This window comes from Neomonachus schauinslandi, chromosome 7 (assembly GCF_002201575.2).
Source record: "Neomonachus schauinslandi chromosome 7, ASM220157v2, whole genome shotgun sequence".
NCBI classification, from domain to species: Eukaryota; Metazoa; Chordata; class Mammalia; order Carnivora; family Phocidae; genus Neomonachus; species Neomonachus schauinslandi.
In genome coordinates this window covers 83,646,492-83,667,528 of record NC_058409.1, presented here as the reverse complement: position 1 = coordinate 83,667,528, position 21,037 = coordinate 83,646,492, and the positions used below count along the sequence as shown (strand labels likewise).

Below are 21,037 nucleotides of genomic sequence, written 5' to 3'. Positions count from 1 at the left end.
TAGTTAACTGTAAGGCTTAATTGTAGCATGTAGACAAAAGCATGATCTTCAAATTATGCAGTTTCTACCTTTTTAATATTTCAGAAGCTTTAAATATGCTTTATGCTTCCCTGGACCATGCTTCCTTTGATTATGATCATCTGCCTACCTTATTTTTTGTTGCGGAATCAGTTTTATATAGACTCTGTTGTGATGCATTCCAAAAGACATACTTATATTCAGTTGAAATAAAGCTGATAAAGGTATGTTTTTTTAAAATATTCTAAATATGTTGTAATTGCTACACATACTACATGTAGTCACATGACAGCTGTTTTAGGATCTAAACAGGCCATTTGGTTTTATTATGGAATATTCTCTTGTTTGATAGTTTGTTTTAATCTTCTCTCTACATGTGGACAATACATTATTACTTGATATCCAAATGGAGGTAGTTTGAGAAAATATATTTCCACCAACTATGTAAGAAAATAATATTTAATTAAAATCAAGTTTAAATGTATGTCTGCGTATGTGTAACTTTTCTTTCTATTTTAAGGATTTTTAAATGCCACTTTCCATTTAAAAATGCCAACAGATAACCTTAACTAGTTGCCCAATTTGAGAAAATGAGTTGTTCTCTCACTATTCTTTGTCATTTAGAGCCGTAAGATAGGAAACTATCTTCATGGGGTTCATGTTTTAGAAGGTCTTGGGTGTCATATGGTTCTACTCCCTGTGATGATTGAGGTTGCCTGTTGCAAAATTTTTTATGAGTCCAAAAAATTTAGGTTAAGTAGTGGTTTATTGCAAAGAAAATAAAGAAAAGCAGAAGAAAAAAATATAAGAATATATATTTTTAGGATATATGTATTTTAAGAATTACTTGCAAAAATTATTAAGTATTATTTGCAAGAATAATTTCTTATTCAGTTTTGACGGTGAACTGTTAGAAACCAAACATTGAAAATATTCATGAGTCAGCCAGGGCATTTTTGGAAGATACTATATTTTAGTCCTTAGAAATCAAGCCTAGATCCTCTCCAACATGTTTGGGGGTAAAAGACTTACGGAGACCAGGAGAAATTCAGAGAGCACATAATAGATGTAATGGAAATTGAACGTGTAAAGAACTGAGGCTTTGCATAGAAGAAGGACGGGAGAAGAGAGGCAAGATGTTACCATGATGACTTTTTCTTCTTTTTCCTGTTTCCCAAACTGTCCATTAAGGAGATATAAAAAGATTATAAAATTATTATAGAGATTTAAAAAGATATCTACATTTCTATATTAATGATAAAAGAATGAAAGGAGAAATATAAAGCAAGTCTGGTTTTCTCCCCTTTTCTTCTCATTCCCTTTAGTGACCATTTTCCATTCATGGCCATTTATATTTCTGCTACCAATAAATGACTCTAAAATAAAGTTTTAGCCATTGCACAAATTATTTATAATTTATATACACTATGTCATTTATTTATTTATTTTTAAAGATTTATTATTTTAAAGAGAGAGCACACGCACAAGCGGAGGGGAGGGGCAGAGGGAGAGGGAATGAGGGAATCTCAAGCAGACTCCCCACTGAACACGGAACCCTATGCGGGCCTCGATCCCACAACCCTGAGATCATGACCTGAACGGAAACCAAGAGTCAGATGCTTAACCAACTGAGCCACCCAGGCACCCCATCACTATGTCATTTATTTTTAAAAGGATTCCTATATCTTCTCATCTGAAAGTTTCGACAATTTGCACAGGTTCATATAATAGCTGTGTACACTTAGAACTTAACTTGCACAATGTCTTGCACAATGATCATAATTTAGATGTATTAGACATATTAACTTATTTAATCCTTATAACAATCCTAAAAGGTAAGTGCTATTATTGGCCATTATTTTACAGACTGTGGCATAGAGAGTCTAAGTGAATTATTCAAGGTCTCAGCAGAGAAGGTTTTGAAACCCAGAAGGTTTTGAAACCCAGTGGACTCTCAGCTATAATGCTATACATTTACCTTGGCTCTCAGATTTACTAATTTCAAAGTCTACTCCTTATTGTTCTAGATAATATAAATTAGCTAGTAGAAATAAGCATGCTCTATAAGTACCTTTGATTTCAGGCAAGAAGCCATTTCAGTTATCTTCCTTGACTTTGTAGAATTTTCATTATATATCTGACAGTCAGTTGGAAACCTCCCTTTTGATCTTTTCTTTTTGATGGTATGATATACTGAAACATATTGTCAGGGAAGCATCACCCACCTTCATATGCACCATTTTTTGATAAAGTAGTATATAGCTCAGCATTAGGAAAAGCCAGAAATATTTGATTCCATAATATTATTTACTTTCACATTTTGTGTGCCTTCTTTCCTCGGTATTTACCACTGAGTGTAGAATCCCATCTTAAGTATTAAAGTCTACTTAACTGAAGTGTAGAGAATAACATATAAGCAACGATAGTTTAATACATTTTAGATAGAAAATGTTCTTCAAGCTTCTATAAAAAAACTTGGAACACATAACAAACCATTAAAATATAACACATAATAAATATTATTCATCTTTTCTGTTTCACTATTAGATAATAGAGTCTGATAAATGAAGAGAAGTAGTCATGGAAAGAGAAGGAAAGAAGGGGAGTAAGGAATAAAGGAAGGAAAGATGGTAGAGTGAAGAAAGAGAAATTGACAAGGAGAGATTCAGTCTAGGAGGCAAAGCTCAAGCTGTTAAGCTACAGAAAGAATATGTACACAAATGAGACGAGGAAAGATGCACAGAGGGTCCCAGAATATTTTAGAGATACAGAAAGGCAGATTTTTAAAGAAAAATTTAGACTTTCAGAATATTATAGATGAAACCTTTTAAAACCATTTTTCCAAGCATAGTTATAACTAGGGATAGCCTCTGGGTCAGGTGAAACTCATGACCAAATTAGGGTATAATACAGTGATCATTCAAACTGATCTGTTTTTCATGTATTTTTCTATTTTGTACAATGTGAAATTTTTGAACATGAATTTTCCTTTCAGTATCCATCTCTAATTCCTTTCAAATTATTCCCCTTTGATTAATTTCATTCATTGTCTATAACAAGGGGTATTTTTTATTTTAATAGTCTCACTTAGAAAATTGCAGTATTCTTTTAAATGATCTGACAATTTCCACTTCCCATCTAACTTCAATCTCTTAGAGAAGCATAGTACTATATCAAAGTGATCTGTATGAAGAGATCCCTTGGATATCCTTCATAAATGTTTTCTTTTTATTTAAGTCTATAAATGGTGCATATTTATAATTTATAGGTACATTTATAAATATTGGTGCTGCATTCTCAGAATTTATTTTACCAATAGAATTTTATGATAAAAATACTTGGAAATCACTGCTATAATAGAAAGTTCATGACTTTTGGTGCAGCACAGTCTTGGGTTCAAAGTCCAGTCATGCCACTTATTTGTTAAATTGTCTTGGTTTAATCACTGAGACTTGGTAGAATCATCTTTTTTGTTTTATTATTGTTTTTTACATATGGATCTGACAGTACCCTGCATCATTGTTAAGAGGATTTGGACTACATGTATCTTGATAGTGATATTGTTTTGTTTTTTTTTCCCATAATCTTATGCTTTAGCAATTTAAGAATTTGTGTTCCATTTATTTCTATGGTTTGTGGGTTTTTTTCTTATGTTCTGTGAAACCTTGCACATCATGTATTTTTGCAGATATTCCATTTTCTGTATTGTATGTAAAACAAACATGCTACACATGAAACTTCACAGAGGTAAGATAGTAGTGTTTATTTAGCAATGGCTTTTTTCATAAGGGAATTGGGATCTTAGTGAGGCATGGTATGCCCAGGCAAAATATTTCTCAAAACTATCTAAAGAAATGTTTTTTAAACTGTTTTGACTGAAACTTATAGAAAGAAATATCTTTGGCATTGCAATCCAGCACACACATAATGCACACTGATTTATTTCCCAAAACAAGGAACTGTGCAATGTACTATGATATTTTCTTTTCTCTTTTATTTTGTTTAAAAATCCCCTCTCAATTGATTTCATGACTCACTTAAGGGCCATGACTTGCAACTTGAAAAGTACTATTCTATAGGACATGGAACAAAATAGCATTCAGTATTGGTCATTATATATAATGTAGAGATGGTTTATAAGATTTTCTTGGCTGAACCAGTATTTCAACCTTGATATAAATGTTTTAAAGTTATTTCAAAAGCACATAAGCTCAAGTGAGTTTGAAATTGTTTCATCAAAAGCAAATGTAATAATAAAATGGTTTAGTTTCCTTATAGTTTCTAAACATCTATTGATGCAACACAAAAATATTTTTTTTCTTTTTCTTTTGACAGATTGGCTATTTGGTCTTCTTACGACTTTTTATATATTTCCTGCATGGTCACCTAGAAAGTTTTAAACAACATTTATTTAGGCTTCAACCATATTTATACGGTAAACTATCTTTTATTTTCTGTACTTATAAATGTTTTATGTTATAGTTTGAGAAGCTCAGACTATCACTATAAAGAACATAAACTGTATTTTATTTTTCATGAAAAGTAATAGGTACAGTATTTCAGAACAAGGCTTCTGGGCCAGACTGCGTGGGTTTTACTTTTAACTTTTCTACCTAACTAAGTGCATGATCTTGTTTGTGACTCAGTTTCCTCATCTGTAATAGTATCTACCTTTCTAGATTTCAAGAAAGTAATTTTATATTTTAATAAGGTAATACTAGTGACAATGTAGATACTGAACTAGAGTAAGAAGAGTGTGGATGCAGGGCATCAGTTAGCTATGACATTAGTTGGGCAGGAGATGTTAACCATTATGAACTTTTAAAATGGGAATGAGATAGAGTAGGATAGTTTTGAAAAATGTTTAGGAGGAAAAAGACACTAAATTTGGTGATCAATTGGATCTATGCTATATATAAGGGAAAATGAGGAATTCAGGAGGAATCTTTAATTTTATATACTGACAAATACAGTCAAGATAATGCGCTCTAAACTGAAAAAATTCTGGAGAACCATTGGACGTGTTGAAATTTGAAGGTCAATCAGGTATATATACACAGTGAGTAGTTAGAAATACAGATTTGGAACTAGGGAAATAAGCAAAGGCTGGGATTCACTTATTTCATAGATACTAACATAGGTGATTTGACAATCATCCATGTTAACATGGCTGAAATAACCTTGGGGTGGAAGGTGTTGCGGGGGGGAATTAATTCTAGGAAAAGGCTTGGAGAACATAAACATTTAGTAGTTCCCTTTACATCAGTAAAGGGAAATAAGAGGGAGTAATGACATAGAAATCTAAAGAAGGAAGGTTCAAGAAGATCAACATCATCAAGAGCTATAGAAGTATTAAATAATAGGAGGTCTGAAAGTTGATGGGATTCTGTAAGCAGAAAGTCACTGTTGATCTTGGGAGCATTCCTGTTGGAGAGGTGGAAGCAAAATTCAGATTGGAGGTAAACAAAGAGTAAAGTGAAAGCCTAAGCATAAGACAGAGTTGGTGAACTATTACAAAAAGCTTAGCTATAAAGGGAAAGAGAAATACATCAATAGTTTGGATGAAAAAACAAGGTCAAAAAAGAGTTTCACTTCTTCCTTTCCAATTTGGATGCCTTTTATTTCTTTTTCTTGCTTAACTGGTATGGCTAGGACTTCCATTACTATGTTGAATAAAGATGGTGAGAATGGGCATCCTTGTCTTGTTCCTGATCTTGGAGGAAAAGCTTTCAGCTTTTCACCCTTGAATAAATGTTAGCTGTGGACTTGTCATATGCAACCTTTATTATGTTGAGTTACATTCCCTCTATACCTGCATTGTTGAGAGTTCTTTTAATCATAAATGATGTTGATTTTTGTCACATGCTTTTTCTGCATTTATTGAGATGATCATATTTTTAGCTTTCATTTTGTTAATGTGGTGTATCACATTGACTGATTTGGGGATGTTAAACCATCCTTGTATCTCTGGAATAAATCCCACTTAATCATGGTGTATGATCTGTTTAATGTGTTCTTGAATTTGGTTTGCTAATATTTTGTTGGGGATTTTTGAATCTATGTTCATCAGGGATATTGGCCTGTAATTTTCTTTTCTTGTGGCATCCTTGTATGATTTTGGTAGGGTAATGCTGGCCTAATAAAATGGGTTTAGAAGAGTTCCTTCCTCTTCTGTATTTTGGAAGAGTTTAAGAAGGATTGGTATTCTCTTTGAATGCTTGGTAGAATTCATCAGTGAAGTTGTCTGGTTCTGGATTTCTGTTTGTTGGGAGGTTTTTGATTATTGATTCAGTCTCCTTACTAATAATCACTCTATTCATATTTCCTATTTCATCTTGATGCAGTCTTCGTAGGTTGTATGTTCCTAATTATCCATTTCTTCTAGGCTGTCTAATTTGTTGGTGTATAATTGTTCATAGTAGTCTCTTATGGTCTTTTGTATTTCTTTTTTTTAATCCTTTTTTTCTATTGTAACATCTCCCTTCATTTCTTTTTTAAAAAAGATTTTATTTATTTATTTGAGAGAGGGAGAGGGTGAGAGAGAGCAGAGCAGGGTGAGGGGCAAAAGAGAAGCAGGCTCTCCGCTGAGCATAGAGCCCAATGTGGGGCTCCATCCCGGGACTCTGGGATCATGACCTGAGCCGGAGGCAGACACACTTAACTTACTGAGCCACCCATGTGCCCCATCTCCCTTCATTTCTGATTTTACTTATATGAGTCCTCTTTTTTCTCTTGGTGAGTCTAGCTCAAGGCTTGTCAATTTTTCTTTTCAAAAATCTTCATTTTTTAGTTTTAAATAAACTTTTTAGTTTAATGGATTGAATAAAGAAAACAAGGTCAAAAGAGGAAAAGATTAGTATGTTGTAGGATAAGAGATAAAAAAGAGACTCAAGATACAAAAAAGGGAATATTTGGTGGAAAAAGTCATGGAGGAGAGAATAGGAGATAATAGAAGTGTTTTGGAGACTGACCAATGAATTGCACCACTACTACAAATTCTGACAGGGTATGAAACCAAGACAAGACTGAATAAGAATTTATGTCTATCATATCACTTGTTTTGATTTCTTCATACATTATAATCCTCTTTTTAACTCCTCACTGTGTTCAGCATAGTGACTCATTAAATAATTAGATGATAGTGGCAAATAAATTTTGAAAAATTATGTGAATAAGATCTCAAGATCTCACATTAGTTTGTTATTGTAGATCTGTCCCAAGAAAACCAATAACTTTGTTTCATATAAGGATAAAATCCCCAATTTTGCCCTTCTGTCAAGTACTGTTAAGTAGAGCCTTACTTATGCTATATCTCTGTCTTTAGCAACAGAATGATTTTTACCTGGGGCCATTAGCAACTGCCTCCTATCCATGTAGCCATATAGTAGAAGAGTAGTTATTGTTATTTTTTTCCACTGTCAATAGATTGAAACTCAAAAATTGTCTAAAAGTTTACAAAAAGAACAGCATAAAGATATTTCTGTTAAATACCACATAGTGTTATGTTGAATGACATAATTGTTGTTATATTTAAAATATATTCTTTCAAAAATCAACAACAATAACATCTTGAAAAAGAATAAAACTGGAGAATGTAGGTTAACAGTGATGCTTTGTGGGATTACAGTTTCAAAGTATCCATTATGATATGATAACATACGAATGTTATAACTTAATTTATTTTCACCTGGAAGTTTCCAACCATTATTGTGCAGTAACTATACTTAATTGGGCATTCGACCATTATGCAATTGATGTTCTGAATTATATAAACTCTTCCGTATTAATTATTTACCTTGTAGTTTTCTATTATGCCAGCAGGGGTCATGCATAACATTATAAATCTTGAATGGATGGGGGAATGGATAGCAGTTTCAGCATCTAAGTACTGAATTTAATTATATTTTAGTAACTAAAAGACAAATGAAACACAATGCAAGATATTAATGAAATATTCATCACAAATTATTTTTCTTACAATAGCACTTTGTTTCTCTGGAGAGTCATATTACAAGTATCCAAACATCTTTTCAAATGTGCAATTCATTCTGAAAACCATGGAAATTATATGCAAAAGAGAACTCCCCTCTGGATCAATTTTTAGCCCTGTGGAAAACAAGAAAAGCTATAAGAACATAGATTCTGATATGGTGAGTATCCTAGTGCATAATAAGTCAGATAACATTAATATGATTAAATAATTGTGCTTGCCAATACTGTAACATTGCTGAAGATGAGTTTAGCTGGTGGTGGGGGTAGGGTGAGAGGAACAAATAGCAAAAACAATAAACCATATGCACAGTTCCTGGACAGTAGTTAATAGGATTAGCAGTGGGGCATCAGTATGCACCACTATGACTTTAAATAGAGTAATGTCATAATATCTTTTTCCCTATAGATTCCATCTCAGCTATTTAATCGGAAATAGCAATGCAATTTAATTTATAAATGAGGATTTTAAGATACTACATTTGTATTAAAAGGAAAGTGTATAAAGTACAGGCTATTAATGAGAGCAGTTGTCATATTTGATGCCTCCATAATTCATATGTAATTACATTTAAAATGCTATTAAAATCAACTGAAATGTTTTTAAATGGTTCAGAATTGAGTAAATAAAATAATCTCTAGTATATGAAAAATTGTCTTTTAATTTCTAACTTGGACATTAGTGATCAACATTAGAGAAAACTGTCCCAATCATGTAATTCCTTGGTATGTAATAAATTATGTATTATGCGAACAAAGCTGCAGTGAGCCATATAATTGTTCATATATATTATAGGCTGATGTACCTCAAAAAACAAACTTCAATCTCTGGGGCTCATATGTATTTCCTTCTCTCACATATACTCCAAAAGAAAGCAGTGAACAGTTTGAAACCTTGCTTCTTTTGTTATTTTATTTTTTGTTACATGTACTTATTATTTCATAGTTTATAAACAGAAAATTTGTTTTTCTAATAATTTCTTAAAAAGGAAAACATACAGGGGCGCCTGGGTGGCTCAGTCAGTTAAGTGTCTCTTTTTTTTTTTTTAAAGATTTTATTTATTTGACAGAGAGAGACACAGTGAGAGAGAGAACACAAGCAGGGGGAGTGGGAGAGGGAGAAGCAGGCTTCCCGCGGAGCAGGGAGCCCGATGTGGGGCTCGATGTGGGGCTCGATGTGGGGCTCGATGTGGGGCTCGATGTGGGGCTCGATGTGGGGCTCGATCCCAGGACCCTGGGATCATGACCTGAGCCTAAGGCAGACGCTTAATGACTGAGCCACCCAGGCGCCCCAAGTGTCTGACTCTTAATTTTGGCTCAGGTCGTGATCTCAGGGCTGTGGGATCAAGCCCTGTGTCTGTCTCCATGCTCAGCTTGGAATCTGCTTGGGATACTCTCTCTCCCCCTGCCCCTCTCCCCACTCATGCGCACTCTCTCTAAAATAAAAAAATGAATAAATCTTAAAGGAAAACGTTTAACATAAGGGAAGTTGAAACAACTAAAAAAATTTAAGATTCCTTTTTCAAATAGTTGTATTATGATTTGCCTCACAGTTTTCCCATGCTTCTCTTGGGCCCTTTCTAAAACAAACTAAAACATAAGTATTTAAGGAAACACATTTAACCACATCTATTTGTAATCATTATAGGCTTTTGTGTTTTCTCTTTGGCTCCTTACTTGGTGAATCATTGACATAGAGTGACATATGCTAAGTAATTTTGAACCTTTTGGTTATAATTACTAATGAGCACCAATTACTTCATGCACAAAAGGGATCTTGTTTTTAAGTTTAAAGAATATTTTAACAATAAATATATAATCTATGATATTGAACAATGGTAAGAACATTGGTCATGAGAAGAAACACCTGCTCAGCAACTGACTGTATGATTCAGAGGAGGTCCGTTGAGCTCTCTAAACCCCCTTTTGCTTATCTTTAAAAAAGACTTCATCACCACCGCCACCACCACCACCACCACCACCACCATCATCATAATCATTATTATCATCATCGTATTCACCCTAACTAATCTATAGGATTGTTGTGAAGATTGCAAAAAAGCATGTGCCTTGTAAATTATTGAGGGCTGTGAAAATGTTAACAATTATTATTGAACATTATATTTAGGAACTCACTTTAACTTAGGCAGTTAAATATAGTAATTTTCATCTAAGGACATGATTATGCTGACTAAATAATTGTGTTTTACTATGAAGTTAATTGTGCTTAATGAGTGATTTGAGTGTTTTTGCTTAAAAAAAAAGATATTGTGAAATCTTGACAATATGAGTGTTCTAGTTATGAAGCAGGCAACCTTCAGTGTTGATTCTGCTTCTCTTTAAGAATCTAAATGTTCAACAAAGCAGGAAAGAATATCCAATGGAAAAAGGACAATCTCTTCAGCAAGTGGTGTTGGGAAAATTGGACAGCTACATGCAGAAGAATGAAACTGGACCACTTTCTTATACCATACACAAAAATAAATTCGAAATGGATGAAAGACCTAAATGTGAAACAGGAGTCCATCAAAATCCTAGAGGAGAACACAGGCAGCAACCTCTTTGACCTCAGCCACAGCAACTTCTTGCTAGACATGTCTCCATAGGCAAGGGAAACAAGGGCAAAAATGAACTATTGGGACTTCATCAAGATAAAAAGCTTTTGCATGGCAAAGGAAACAGTCAACAAAACTAAAAGGCAACCTATAGAATGGGAGGAGATAATTACAAATGTCTTATCAGGTAAAGGGCTGGTATCCAAAATCTAAGGAACTTATCAAACTCAACATCCAAAAAAAAAAAAAAATCCAGTCAAGAAATGGGGAAGAAGACACAGACGTTTCCCAAAGAAGACATGTAAATGGCCAACAGACACATGAAAAAATGTTCAACATCACTCATCATCAGGGAAATACAAATCAAAACCATAATGAGATACCACCTCACACTGGTCAGAATAGCTGAAATGAACAACTCAGGAAACAACAGATGCTGGCAAGGATGCAGAGAAAGGGGAACCCTCTTACACTGTTGGTGGGAATGCAAACTGGCACAGCCACATAGGAAAACAGTATGGAGGTTCCTCAAAAAGTTAAAAAAAGAACTACCCTACAATCCAGCAATTCCACTACCAGGTATTTATCCAAAGTATACAAACATAGCGATTCGAAGGGGCACGTGTACCCCAATATTTATAGCAGCAATGTCCACAATAGTCAAACTATGGAAAGAGCCCAGATGTCCATTGACAGATGAATGGGTAAAGAAGATGTGGTGTGTGTGTATATATATATACACACACACAATGGAATATTACTCAGCCATCAAAAAAATATTACTCAGCAAGAGTGAAATCTTGCCATTTGCAACAACATGGATGGAACTAGAGGGTATTATCCTAAGTGAAATAAGGCAGTCAGAGAAAACAAATACCGTATGATTTCACTCATGTGGAATTTAAGAAACAAAACAGATGAACATAGGGAAAGGGAAGGAAAAATAAAATAAGATGAAAACAGAGAGGGAGGCAAACCATAAAAGACTCTTAACTATAGGAAACAAACAGGGTTGTTGAAGGGGAGCTGGGTGGGGGGATGGGGTAACTGGGTGATGGGCATTAAGGAGGGCACTTGAAGTAATGAGCATGTGGTGTTATGTGCAACTAAATAATCACTAAATTCTACCTCTGAAACTAATAATACAGTATATGTCAATTAAATTGAATTTAAATTAAAAAATATAAAAAATAGAAAGATGCTACCTAAAAAAAAAAAAATCTATCTGTTCTTGTCAATCTTGGTGCACAAAAGCTACAAGGAAATGGAAGATTCCTGCCATACAGCTTTGCCTGAACTGGAAGGGGCAAAATGTCAACACATGAAAAGAATGTATCTGTTTAGGGGCGCCTGGGTGGCTCAGTCGGTTAAGTGTCGGCCTCTTGCTTTTGGCTCAGGTCATGATCTCAGAGTCCTGAGATAGAGACCTCACGTCGGGGTCTGTGCTGAGCACGGAGTTGTCTTGTCCCTCTCCCTCTGCTCCCCCCCCCCCCCCCCCCTCTTGAGCTCTCTCTCTCAAAGAAATTTTTAAAAATCTAAAAAAAAAGAGAATGTTTCTGCTTAGAGTGGGACAAGTCACTAAGTCTCTGTGCCTTTCTCCACAAAGAACAAAGAGCATAGTTTCCATCTTTTCTAAGTTCTGTTTCAGCTCTATACCTCTGATTCTGTGAGGGGATTCTAACAGATTTTAGCCTATCAGATTTATTGCTGTCCTTTTCCTCCTCCCATTCCCACACAATATAAAGAATTTGAAAGGTAGTGTAGCCACAGTGCTACTAAAATTTCGGTTCAGCTAACTAATTCAGTGCTTGATTACATGTTTGAACATCGTTCCCCAGTTTCAGCCCAATTTCTTCAGTATAGCTTCGTCTAAGCCAGGCTCTCCCGTTCAGTTGAGTACTTACCCATTCAATATCCATCTCTCTCACCTACTGGGAGAAGACAGGAGGAATCAGAGAGGAAAACGGGAATATGAACAATACATCTGTATTCATCCTCCTCCTTTCTTTGTTATTGACATGCCATAGTAGAGGATTTGAGGATTTATTCTTACAGCCCTCCTTTTCCAATAATGCTCAAAGGTCCATGACGGCATATTTTGGCCACTGCAAAATATTTTGTTTTTAATATATTTATCTACGTTGGAGTAAACACATAAGCATTTAATTTGTTTTCCAAGTGCTGCCATAAAATTGCTGAAAAAATAAAGAATTCTGTAGGATATACATGTTAGGATACACACAATATAGGTGTTGGTTCTGTTTAAGAATAGGAAATTTCCTTTCCCTGCTGCTAGAACCCATTTCTTCTTTTAATATCATTTAAAGCTGATCCAGACGCAAGGTTTCCATTGACTTTGACAAATGGTGCACTTTAATTAGCTCTGTGGCTTTCAGAGCCAGAACACTGGATTGAGTTTTCCACTCTGTCTGTTGCTCACTAGCAGAACTCAATTTGCTGAGTACAGTTGTCACATGATAGTAACAACATAGTTTTTTGGAGATAGTAGATTAAACTCAACTGAAATGCAGTAGACCCTCTACTAGATAGCTGCATCTGTCCTAAAGTACAAATAGTTTTCTGAAAACTAGGAAACACACAGAGTTTACATTCAATTGTGATTAGCAACCTCATCCTCTAATGCTTTAAGTACTTGGGAAGCCAAAGGCATTATCTAAATTTGGGACATTTTGTGCTATACTGCAATTGTACATGGTTACTAGGGTTAGACTGAGACACAGGTTCTTTAAAATTAGAAGCATTATCCTATGATTCATGTCCTATCATCTAAGTAGCACATTTGTGTTAAGAGGTCCTTCCATGGCATTGTCAACCATCCCCAAAATGACTAAAAACAAGGATGAAACTCAAAAAGCTATCTCTGAACATCCAAAATACAGCCCATTCTTCAAAGCTCATTACTGTTATAAAAGAGAGTCTGGTCTGATATTCAGCGCTTGTGTACTCAAATTTGCATAAAATTCAAGCTGATGTGGTTATCTGAAATTTCAGCCAACACTAGATTAATAGCACTTTTTTAGGTGGACTTCTCAAAGTAGGTATTGTACAAACTGCACTGATAGCTTGTTGGAGAACGTAATTGAGAGGATGTGGCCACTGGTTTCTCCCATGAGCTGGACCTGGGCAATCTGAGGCTCCTCCCTGGAATGCATATTCTGCTCACTGTTCCCACAGCTGGAGCCATTTCAAGGATGTAGCCTTGAGAGATCAATGTGTTCTTGAGACCATCTGGGTGATATAAGTGACAACCCAGTTAAGGCTTCCTATAAACCTTAAGATTCAGGTGGGTGCAGAGATTTGCTTGTCTTGCAGCCACCTAAGATAATCCTCCTAAATAGGTTCCCTGGCTTATTAGACCTATCACCTACCAATCTGGAGTGGTCTGTCTCCCTCTTTAATTTCTGTTTGGACTCTGTGTACAGGATCCAGTTTGCAAAGGAGCATAATCCAAAGCTGGGCAGCAAGGCATGGAGATGAAAGAACTATAGGAAGGGGTCATAAAGCCAAGAAAAAAAGGAAAGAAGGAAGAGAGGAAGGAAAGGAAGGAAAGAGGGAGGGAAGTAAGGGGGTAAAAAGAAAAAGTTCTCTGGGAGTCATTTAATGCCCTGCTCAGTGTTTTTCAAACTGTGTTAAAAGAGCCCTCTCAACTTTTTTTTTCAGATTTTATTTATTTATTTGAGAGTGGGGCAGGGAGGGAGGATGCGCAAGCAGGAGGAGGAGAGGGACAAGTAGACTCCGCGCTGAGCATGGAGCCTGTCTCAGGGCTTTATCTCACAACGCTGAGATCATGACCTGAGCCAAAATCAAGAGTTGGAGCTTAACCGACTGAGCCACCCAGGTGCCCCTGTCTTACATTATTTTAAAATTAAGCTTTTCTATGAAATATTCTAACATTCTAAACATTGGCTTGTTTTCATTTGCCTTTCTGAGTGATTATTCCCCACAGTCAGTAGCCTTGTGCAGAGACTTTATCTTACTCATGACTTTTATCTCCAGCATCTGAGTTCCCAACATAAAAATAGATCAATACACATCTGTGGGACTTAACTAAACAGTTTACTAGAAACTTAATATACCTTAGTTTGAAATTTATATATGAATTTCTGGCCTTTCAACTCAAGAATACTTAACATGACAATTATCTTTAAATTGTAGATCTGATGTGGTTTGTATAAGAAATGAGAATTATAAAGCCTTTTGGAGTCTCTTTAAGGGTTTCTTTTGAGCATAAAAGAATGAAATATTAAGTACATAAGATGTGTATTTGAATCTGTATTGTTGGAAAAAATTCGATGAGAGTGCTGTGTTATCACTGTCTAACAATAAAATCAAGTTTCTTTATACCAGTTACTTTAGTAGATCAGTTAATTCTATGAAACTGTTAGGAAGCATTTCAAGAAAAAAACAAACAGATAACAGCCCATTTTTTTCCCTGAATTTGTAGACTTTTAAAATAGTTACTTAGCAGACATTGACCATGTCCAGCTAGGCATGTATATTTGCCCTTAAAGTGGGAATCCACATTTTAAAACGTAATTTGCTGTTTGATCATTGTTCAAACTTTTCCCTGTCCTCTCCTCCTTGGGTGTCAGGAAGAACGAAGTCATATAGGGTCTAAGAAGCACATTGTTCTAATAATTGTACTGTAGAGGATATAGAATTTTTGTCATAGTGTGGAACTGATGTCATTGAACACAAGGGACCCATGTGAAAAGCAATTAAGACATTAGGTTCAGGTTAACGATTGAAGGGAAGCAAAATTTGCTGCCCCCAAATGTGACTCTTTGGCATAAGGATTATTTTAGGGTGGTTATTTTTAAGAAATCAGACACAGGAGAAGCTGTGAAAACTGAGTAGAAGTTACCCTTTTTGTAAGAGATATTTACATTCTAAGAGAAGTCTCCATTTGTATGGGTGTCTCCCTCTCTGTACTAGGAAGAGAAGAATGATTCTAAATCTCTAGAAACCCTTATCAGTGGAGAAGGCAATGACAAATCTGCATATCAACCTTACCCTTGTTTACTAGGCTTTTCCTGTTAACCATCCATAACTGCCCATCCTCCTGTTTTGTCTTTAGCTAGAGATGTTATATAACGTAGTGGCTTGGGCCATTTTGAAAAGTATTCCTGGGTCTCCCCCATGTGTACAGGAGGTATACACGTTATTAAACTTCTGTTTGGTTTTCTCCTATTAATCTGTCTTTTTATTACAGGGGGTGCAAAGGTCTCAGCCAAGAACCTGGAAGGGTAGATAGAAAACTATTTTTCCTCCCCCACACTATATATATTTACAAAAATATACTTAAGTAAATTGCTCTTTTTGGTGTAACATGAAGTTTAAGAAAATAATGCATTTTCATTTGAATATTTAAAATTTCCCAGGAAATTCATTTTCATGTTTATTCAAGTCAGATAACTCTTTTCCAGACATATTTTTATGTTTTAATTCCAGGAACATTTGCAATTTAATCAGGGAGGATATGAAGTTAACCACCTGCTCTGGCACTGTGTTGCTGCCTGGTCATGTGTTCAGAAGAATAGTCCTCAGCTGAATAAGGTGCTTGAACATCTCATCTTTCATAAAGTGAAGCTTCAAAAGAAATGCTGGTAAGAGGGATTCTATAAATCCAAAGTAATTCATGGAGAAACCTTTGTGTTTAAATGTTAAATAACCTTTGTACTTAAATGTTAATCACACCTTAGTTGACTATGAAAATAATTTATAATCTCAGTTCCAAATGCAAGGGCAATTTATATATTTTGTATTAGTTCATTTCATCAATAAATTGTTCCTATCTCTCTCTCTCTCTTTTTTTTTTTTGCTAGTTTGCATGCATGTATTGCTTAATTTATCTTTATCAAATGAAATTTGTTATTGATAAGAAGTGCCACCCCCCATTTAAAACATCCTTTATTTTTTAAGTTGTTAAACAACAACAACAGTGAGGTACAGTTTATTATCCTTGGAGGAAATATATTGAGATTCTGTTTCTTTATGTCTTACTTGTAAAGTATAACAAAAATAAATCTTGACTGGTAAGTGTTCGTTTCCTCCTGTACATATATTAATTTGAGAAGGAAAAAGAAGTCTTAAATTACTACCAAAGAGGACATGGGTTCAATGGAGGGGAGAAGAATTTTAAAGGAGTATTTCTGAGGAAAGTGATCAGAGGAGATATCCCTTTTCAGTATTTGAGGATAATCAGAGTTTTGAATTCCTCTTCCAATGCTAATGGTAATCATCATCATCATTATCATCATCATCATCATCATCATCATCATCATCTGTCAGGCCATAGCCAAGTTGCAAATTCAATCATCATATAGTTTTCTTAAAATTAGTTCCTGCCTCTGGCTACCCACTGGCTGCCCACTCTACACCAAAGGCCTTTGTGTATATAATTTCTAAGGATCTGGAGGATTCCTTATGAAGGAAAGGTGTTTTCCTAGTTTCATTTGGAAGTTTTTGGGATTCTAGATCAAGTAAAGATTTCTGGAGGATGGCTTAGAGTTTGCTTAATTTCCTAGAAATAGCCTAGTTCAGAAGATGTTTCATCAAGAACTTATTCTGTCTTGTCCTGTGATGGGAGAAATCTACTCAATATTGCAGTTAACAAAGATTGTGATTCTTTTATGTTTTAAAGCTAAGGATAATATCTTTAAATAGGAAAATTACAATGCAAATAGAATATAATTTCAATAAGTATATCCTCATACAGAGTTGATAAATACAACAAAAATTAGAGATTCTCACTGGTGCAAAGTTGGTTATTCTGAAAGCCATGGTGATTCTTTCAGACCACTCTTATTATAGCAAATAAGTTGTAGGGGATTCAAAGATACAATTTAGTTTTCAAAAGGGTATAGAACTATTTTAGCTCTTGGAAGACTCTAATTTGATTTAAAAAGTAAGAGAAATTACATTTTAACATATAAAAATAAGTATTTCAAGACTGTCAAGTTTATTTTCAAAGCACTCTAATAATTACCAAATAAACAAGTTTAAAGAAATACTGAGATAGTAAAAGTGGCTGAGTAAGAAGAGCTAATTCTGAAAGTCAAGGAATTGTTTCTTTAACCAGCTTTGTTTTACTGTACTGCATCAACATTGATTTAATTTGTTAATGATTTTTCTTGTTAAACAAACCAACCAACCACAGGTCCCAAATGTTGTCACTTGGACCAAGTTCCCAAACTGGTGTATAATACATAATCTAATTGCAGTTTCAACATCCCCCAGAAATTTAGTCTTAAAAAGATCAGCTAGGAATTTTTCAGTCTGCACCAGTGAGTCTACCACTTAGACCATTTCCATCCCCCTAAAAAGATGAGATCATCTACGTGATGACACCTTGCTTTTCCCCCTAGAAAGCAGCCTCACCTAGAACAATCCTTTTCTTTTGCTAATAACTTTCTTGCCCCAATGACTCTCCCTCTATAAAAACCTTCCAACTCCTCGGAGCTCCTTTCTACTCGCTAGTTGAGGTGTTGCCTGATTCATGAATCATTTAATAAATCTAATTGGAACTTCAAATTTACTTGCTTGACTTTTGTTATTTAACAGTCTTTAAGGTAGTTATTTTTTTATACTTAGTATTTTACAGATTTGGGGCCATTGGAGATCATACAAAACTATTCTGACTTTGCAAATGGAGAAACTGAGGCCATGCTTATTAGGCTTACTAGTGAGTGCAACGAGATTTTTAGGGTCCCAGTACCTTATCCCACTATCATTCTGGCTGCACAAGTAAGGAGATAACTGTTTTGAGGCATCTTGTCACTAAATCCTGGCTTCTCCTTTTCTGGGGAGACATGATGGAAATCAAATGAGGGAGGGGATGGTAGTGTTTAGACAATGCTGAACGAACAGAGGGGTAAACTGAAAAAATTGTGGAACACAGTGACTGTTTAAAATCAAAAGGAAAAGATAATTGTTTAAAAAAAAAAACACTGCCAAATAATTTTGATTGTTTCTTATATTTACTGCTTTTTAAAAAAGGTTTCAATCTTTTTATTTATTTTAATTTTTTTTTTTAGATTTTATTTATTTGAGAGAGAGAGACAGAGATAGGGAGAGAGAGAGCACAAGGGGGAGGAGAGGGAGAAGCACGCTCCCCACAGAGCAGGGAGCCCGATGCGGGACTCGATCCCAGGACCCTGGGATCATGACCTGAGCTGAAGGCAGACACTTAACCGACTGAGCCACCTAGGTGCCCCAATCTTTTTTTTTTTAAGTGATGACTCTAATAAAAATAATCCATTGACATTAAAAGATTAATTTTTAAGTTAGCAATTTGCCTAACTTCTGTTAGTCAAATTTTCTATTGTAATGATAACATTATACCAAATATTAAAGAATTAATTTTTCTTCTCACAGAATATTTAAGTTATTTATGGAATAGTCTATACAGCTATCAAGAAGTCATTATTCCAGACAAAATAAAACAAACTGTGATGTAATTATCAAGATCAAACCAGAAGTGCTTTCCATTTTTGGGAAACTTGAATATTGGTCTTACATACTCCTAAGCCTGGGTACATGTAAAAAAATTTAGAAAATGAACAATGTATTTAGAGTGAAATAGAAATATTGAGGCATCAGGCCTTGATAGTAAATTGAGACTTTGTCAGGATTTGCTGGACCAGATAGCCTTGGAGTTGTGACACTTGGTGGAAGATAAATTCGGTGTAGTACTTGAAATTCAATGCCAAGTGACTATTAAGAGGAGTAACCTGAACAATTTTGTTTTCCATGCATATCAGTAAAGTTACCATAATGATGAATCAATGTTCAGAGATTTAAAATGCAGAGGGGAGACCATTCAACTGATTGATCAGAAGACATTTGATTAACAGTGGCAAAAATACAAGTGAGTGGTTCTCATCTGCCCATTTCTGATGTTATCCATCAGTAGATAATTCATCACGTAAATCTCGGCCTTGCTTCTTATAACCCCCTTTATAAAGATTATACCGTAGAAAAGGCAAGAAATAGAAGCAAGTGGTTTCAGCTGAGCCTGAAAAAGAGCAGGCCCAGATCCACAAAAGGACTCAGGGAAGGCATCACAGAGTTAGAGCGACCTCTGCTCACTAGGGGACAGGGAAAAAAACCCTGCAGAGGAAATGCATTAAAGACAATATATTATAAAACAGGGTGAAGAAGTAGAGAAAAAGGGACTACATGAGCCCCTCCCGGCTATCAGGCACCAGCCTTTATCTGGGAAGTTTAGCTGTCCTGAGCTGCAGATAAGCAGCTTGCTGTAAGGCAGATTTCCGTTTAATATGGTTAAATTTTATATGATGCTTCATACCCTCAATGCTCCACCCTGTGGTTTGGCCTTTTATATACTGCCCCATTTGCTCTGGGAAGATAGCTCAAGCCAGTGCAAAAGGCTTTCTAATCTAACATGAAAATAATGAATTGTGTTTATAATTGAATTGTTAGCTGATGAAGACTGCTGAGAAACGCAGTATGCATTTCAGTAGAGCAGTATAACATATAAAATTATGTCTCCCAAAGCAAAATAGCTGATTTAATGCGCTCCATGAATGTATTCCAGAAAAGCTTGACAACTTAAAATTATATAGACATGGCAAGTGGTTTCCAGAGTAGTATTTGTGTTTGAAATGAATCAAAGAACCAACTTCTTTGTATAGGCAGCAAGGCCTTAATTTCTGTCTAGGTCACTGATATCCACATTGCCTATCTCCTGAACCCCAGTGATTATAACGTTCACGTGACAGTCTAACCAAAACCATTCAAACAACTTTTTTGTCAATGGTCCTCCTCCTCCTTCATGAGCTGAGACTGCAGTGTTAAGTCCTCACTCTTCAGATTCATTTACTGGATTTTTAAATGTATCCTTTGATCGTCTGAGCTAAGTGTAACCAGTCAGTCTACAGCAAGGGTAAATATGTAATTATGCCTTGCTAGGTTGTGGTGCAGTAAAAAAGCATTCAACCTCAAATCAGAAGACCTGAGTTTTAGTCCTATCTCTTGCTACCTGTCTAATTTTGAATGAGTCACTTACCGCTATGAACAGAGTCTGGTTAGCAGATAAATAAAGAGAGTAGCCATTTCAGAGAGCTTTTGAGAGATTTAAATGAGATAAGTAATGAAAACACTTCTTATACTCGGAGTCTCCGCTACTACTTCATGTCCTACTAGTTCAGATCTCAATTATTTTTTTCCTAGAGAGGCTTCTGCCTACTGAATTTCGATCTCCATACCTAACACATGTTAACCAATTTACACACCCTACATTTCGGAACTGTTCCCCTGTTCTCTACCTGCTCTGTCACAACCTTGGTTTAGGCCCTTGTTGTCTCATGACTCTTGAAGCTTTTTAACTGGGCTCTTTGCCTTAAGTTTTCCCCTCAGTAATCTGTCATACTCTGCTGCCAGGGTTACAACCTAAATGTGATTATACCACTCTCTGTCTTAAAATTATTTAA

At 35.3% G+C, this 21,037-nt stretch overlaps 1 protein-coding gene across 1 annotated transcript in view; it reads left to right on the top strand.

Moving 5' to 3' along the window:
- TMEM232 (transmembrane protein 232) overlaps positions 1–21,037 on the top strand; it is a gene marked incomplete at its 5' end in the record, with an annotated part of 218,900 nt that overhangs the window by 14,216 nt on the left and 183,647 nt on the right. Inside the window, 4 exons of the mRNA XM_021695786.2 lie at positions 85–242; positions 4,354–4,453; positions 8,002–8,168; positions 16,056–16,189. Coding sequence (XP_021551461.2) covers positions 85–242; positions 4,354–4,453; positions 8,002–8,168; positions 16,056–16,189 — 559 coding nt within the window. The remainder of the gene's footprint in view (positions 1–84; positions 243–4,353; positions 4,454–8,001; positions 8,169–16,055; positions 16,190–21,037) is intronic.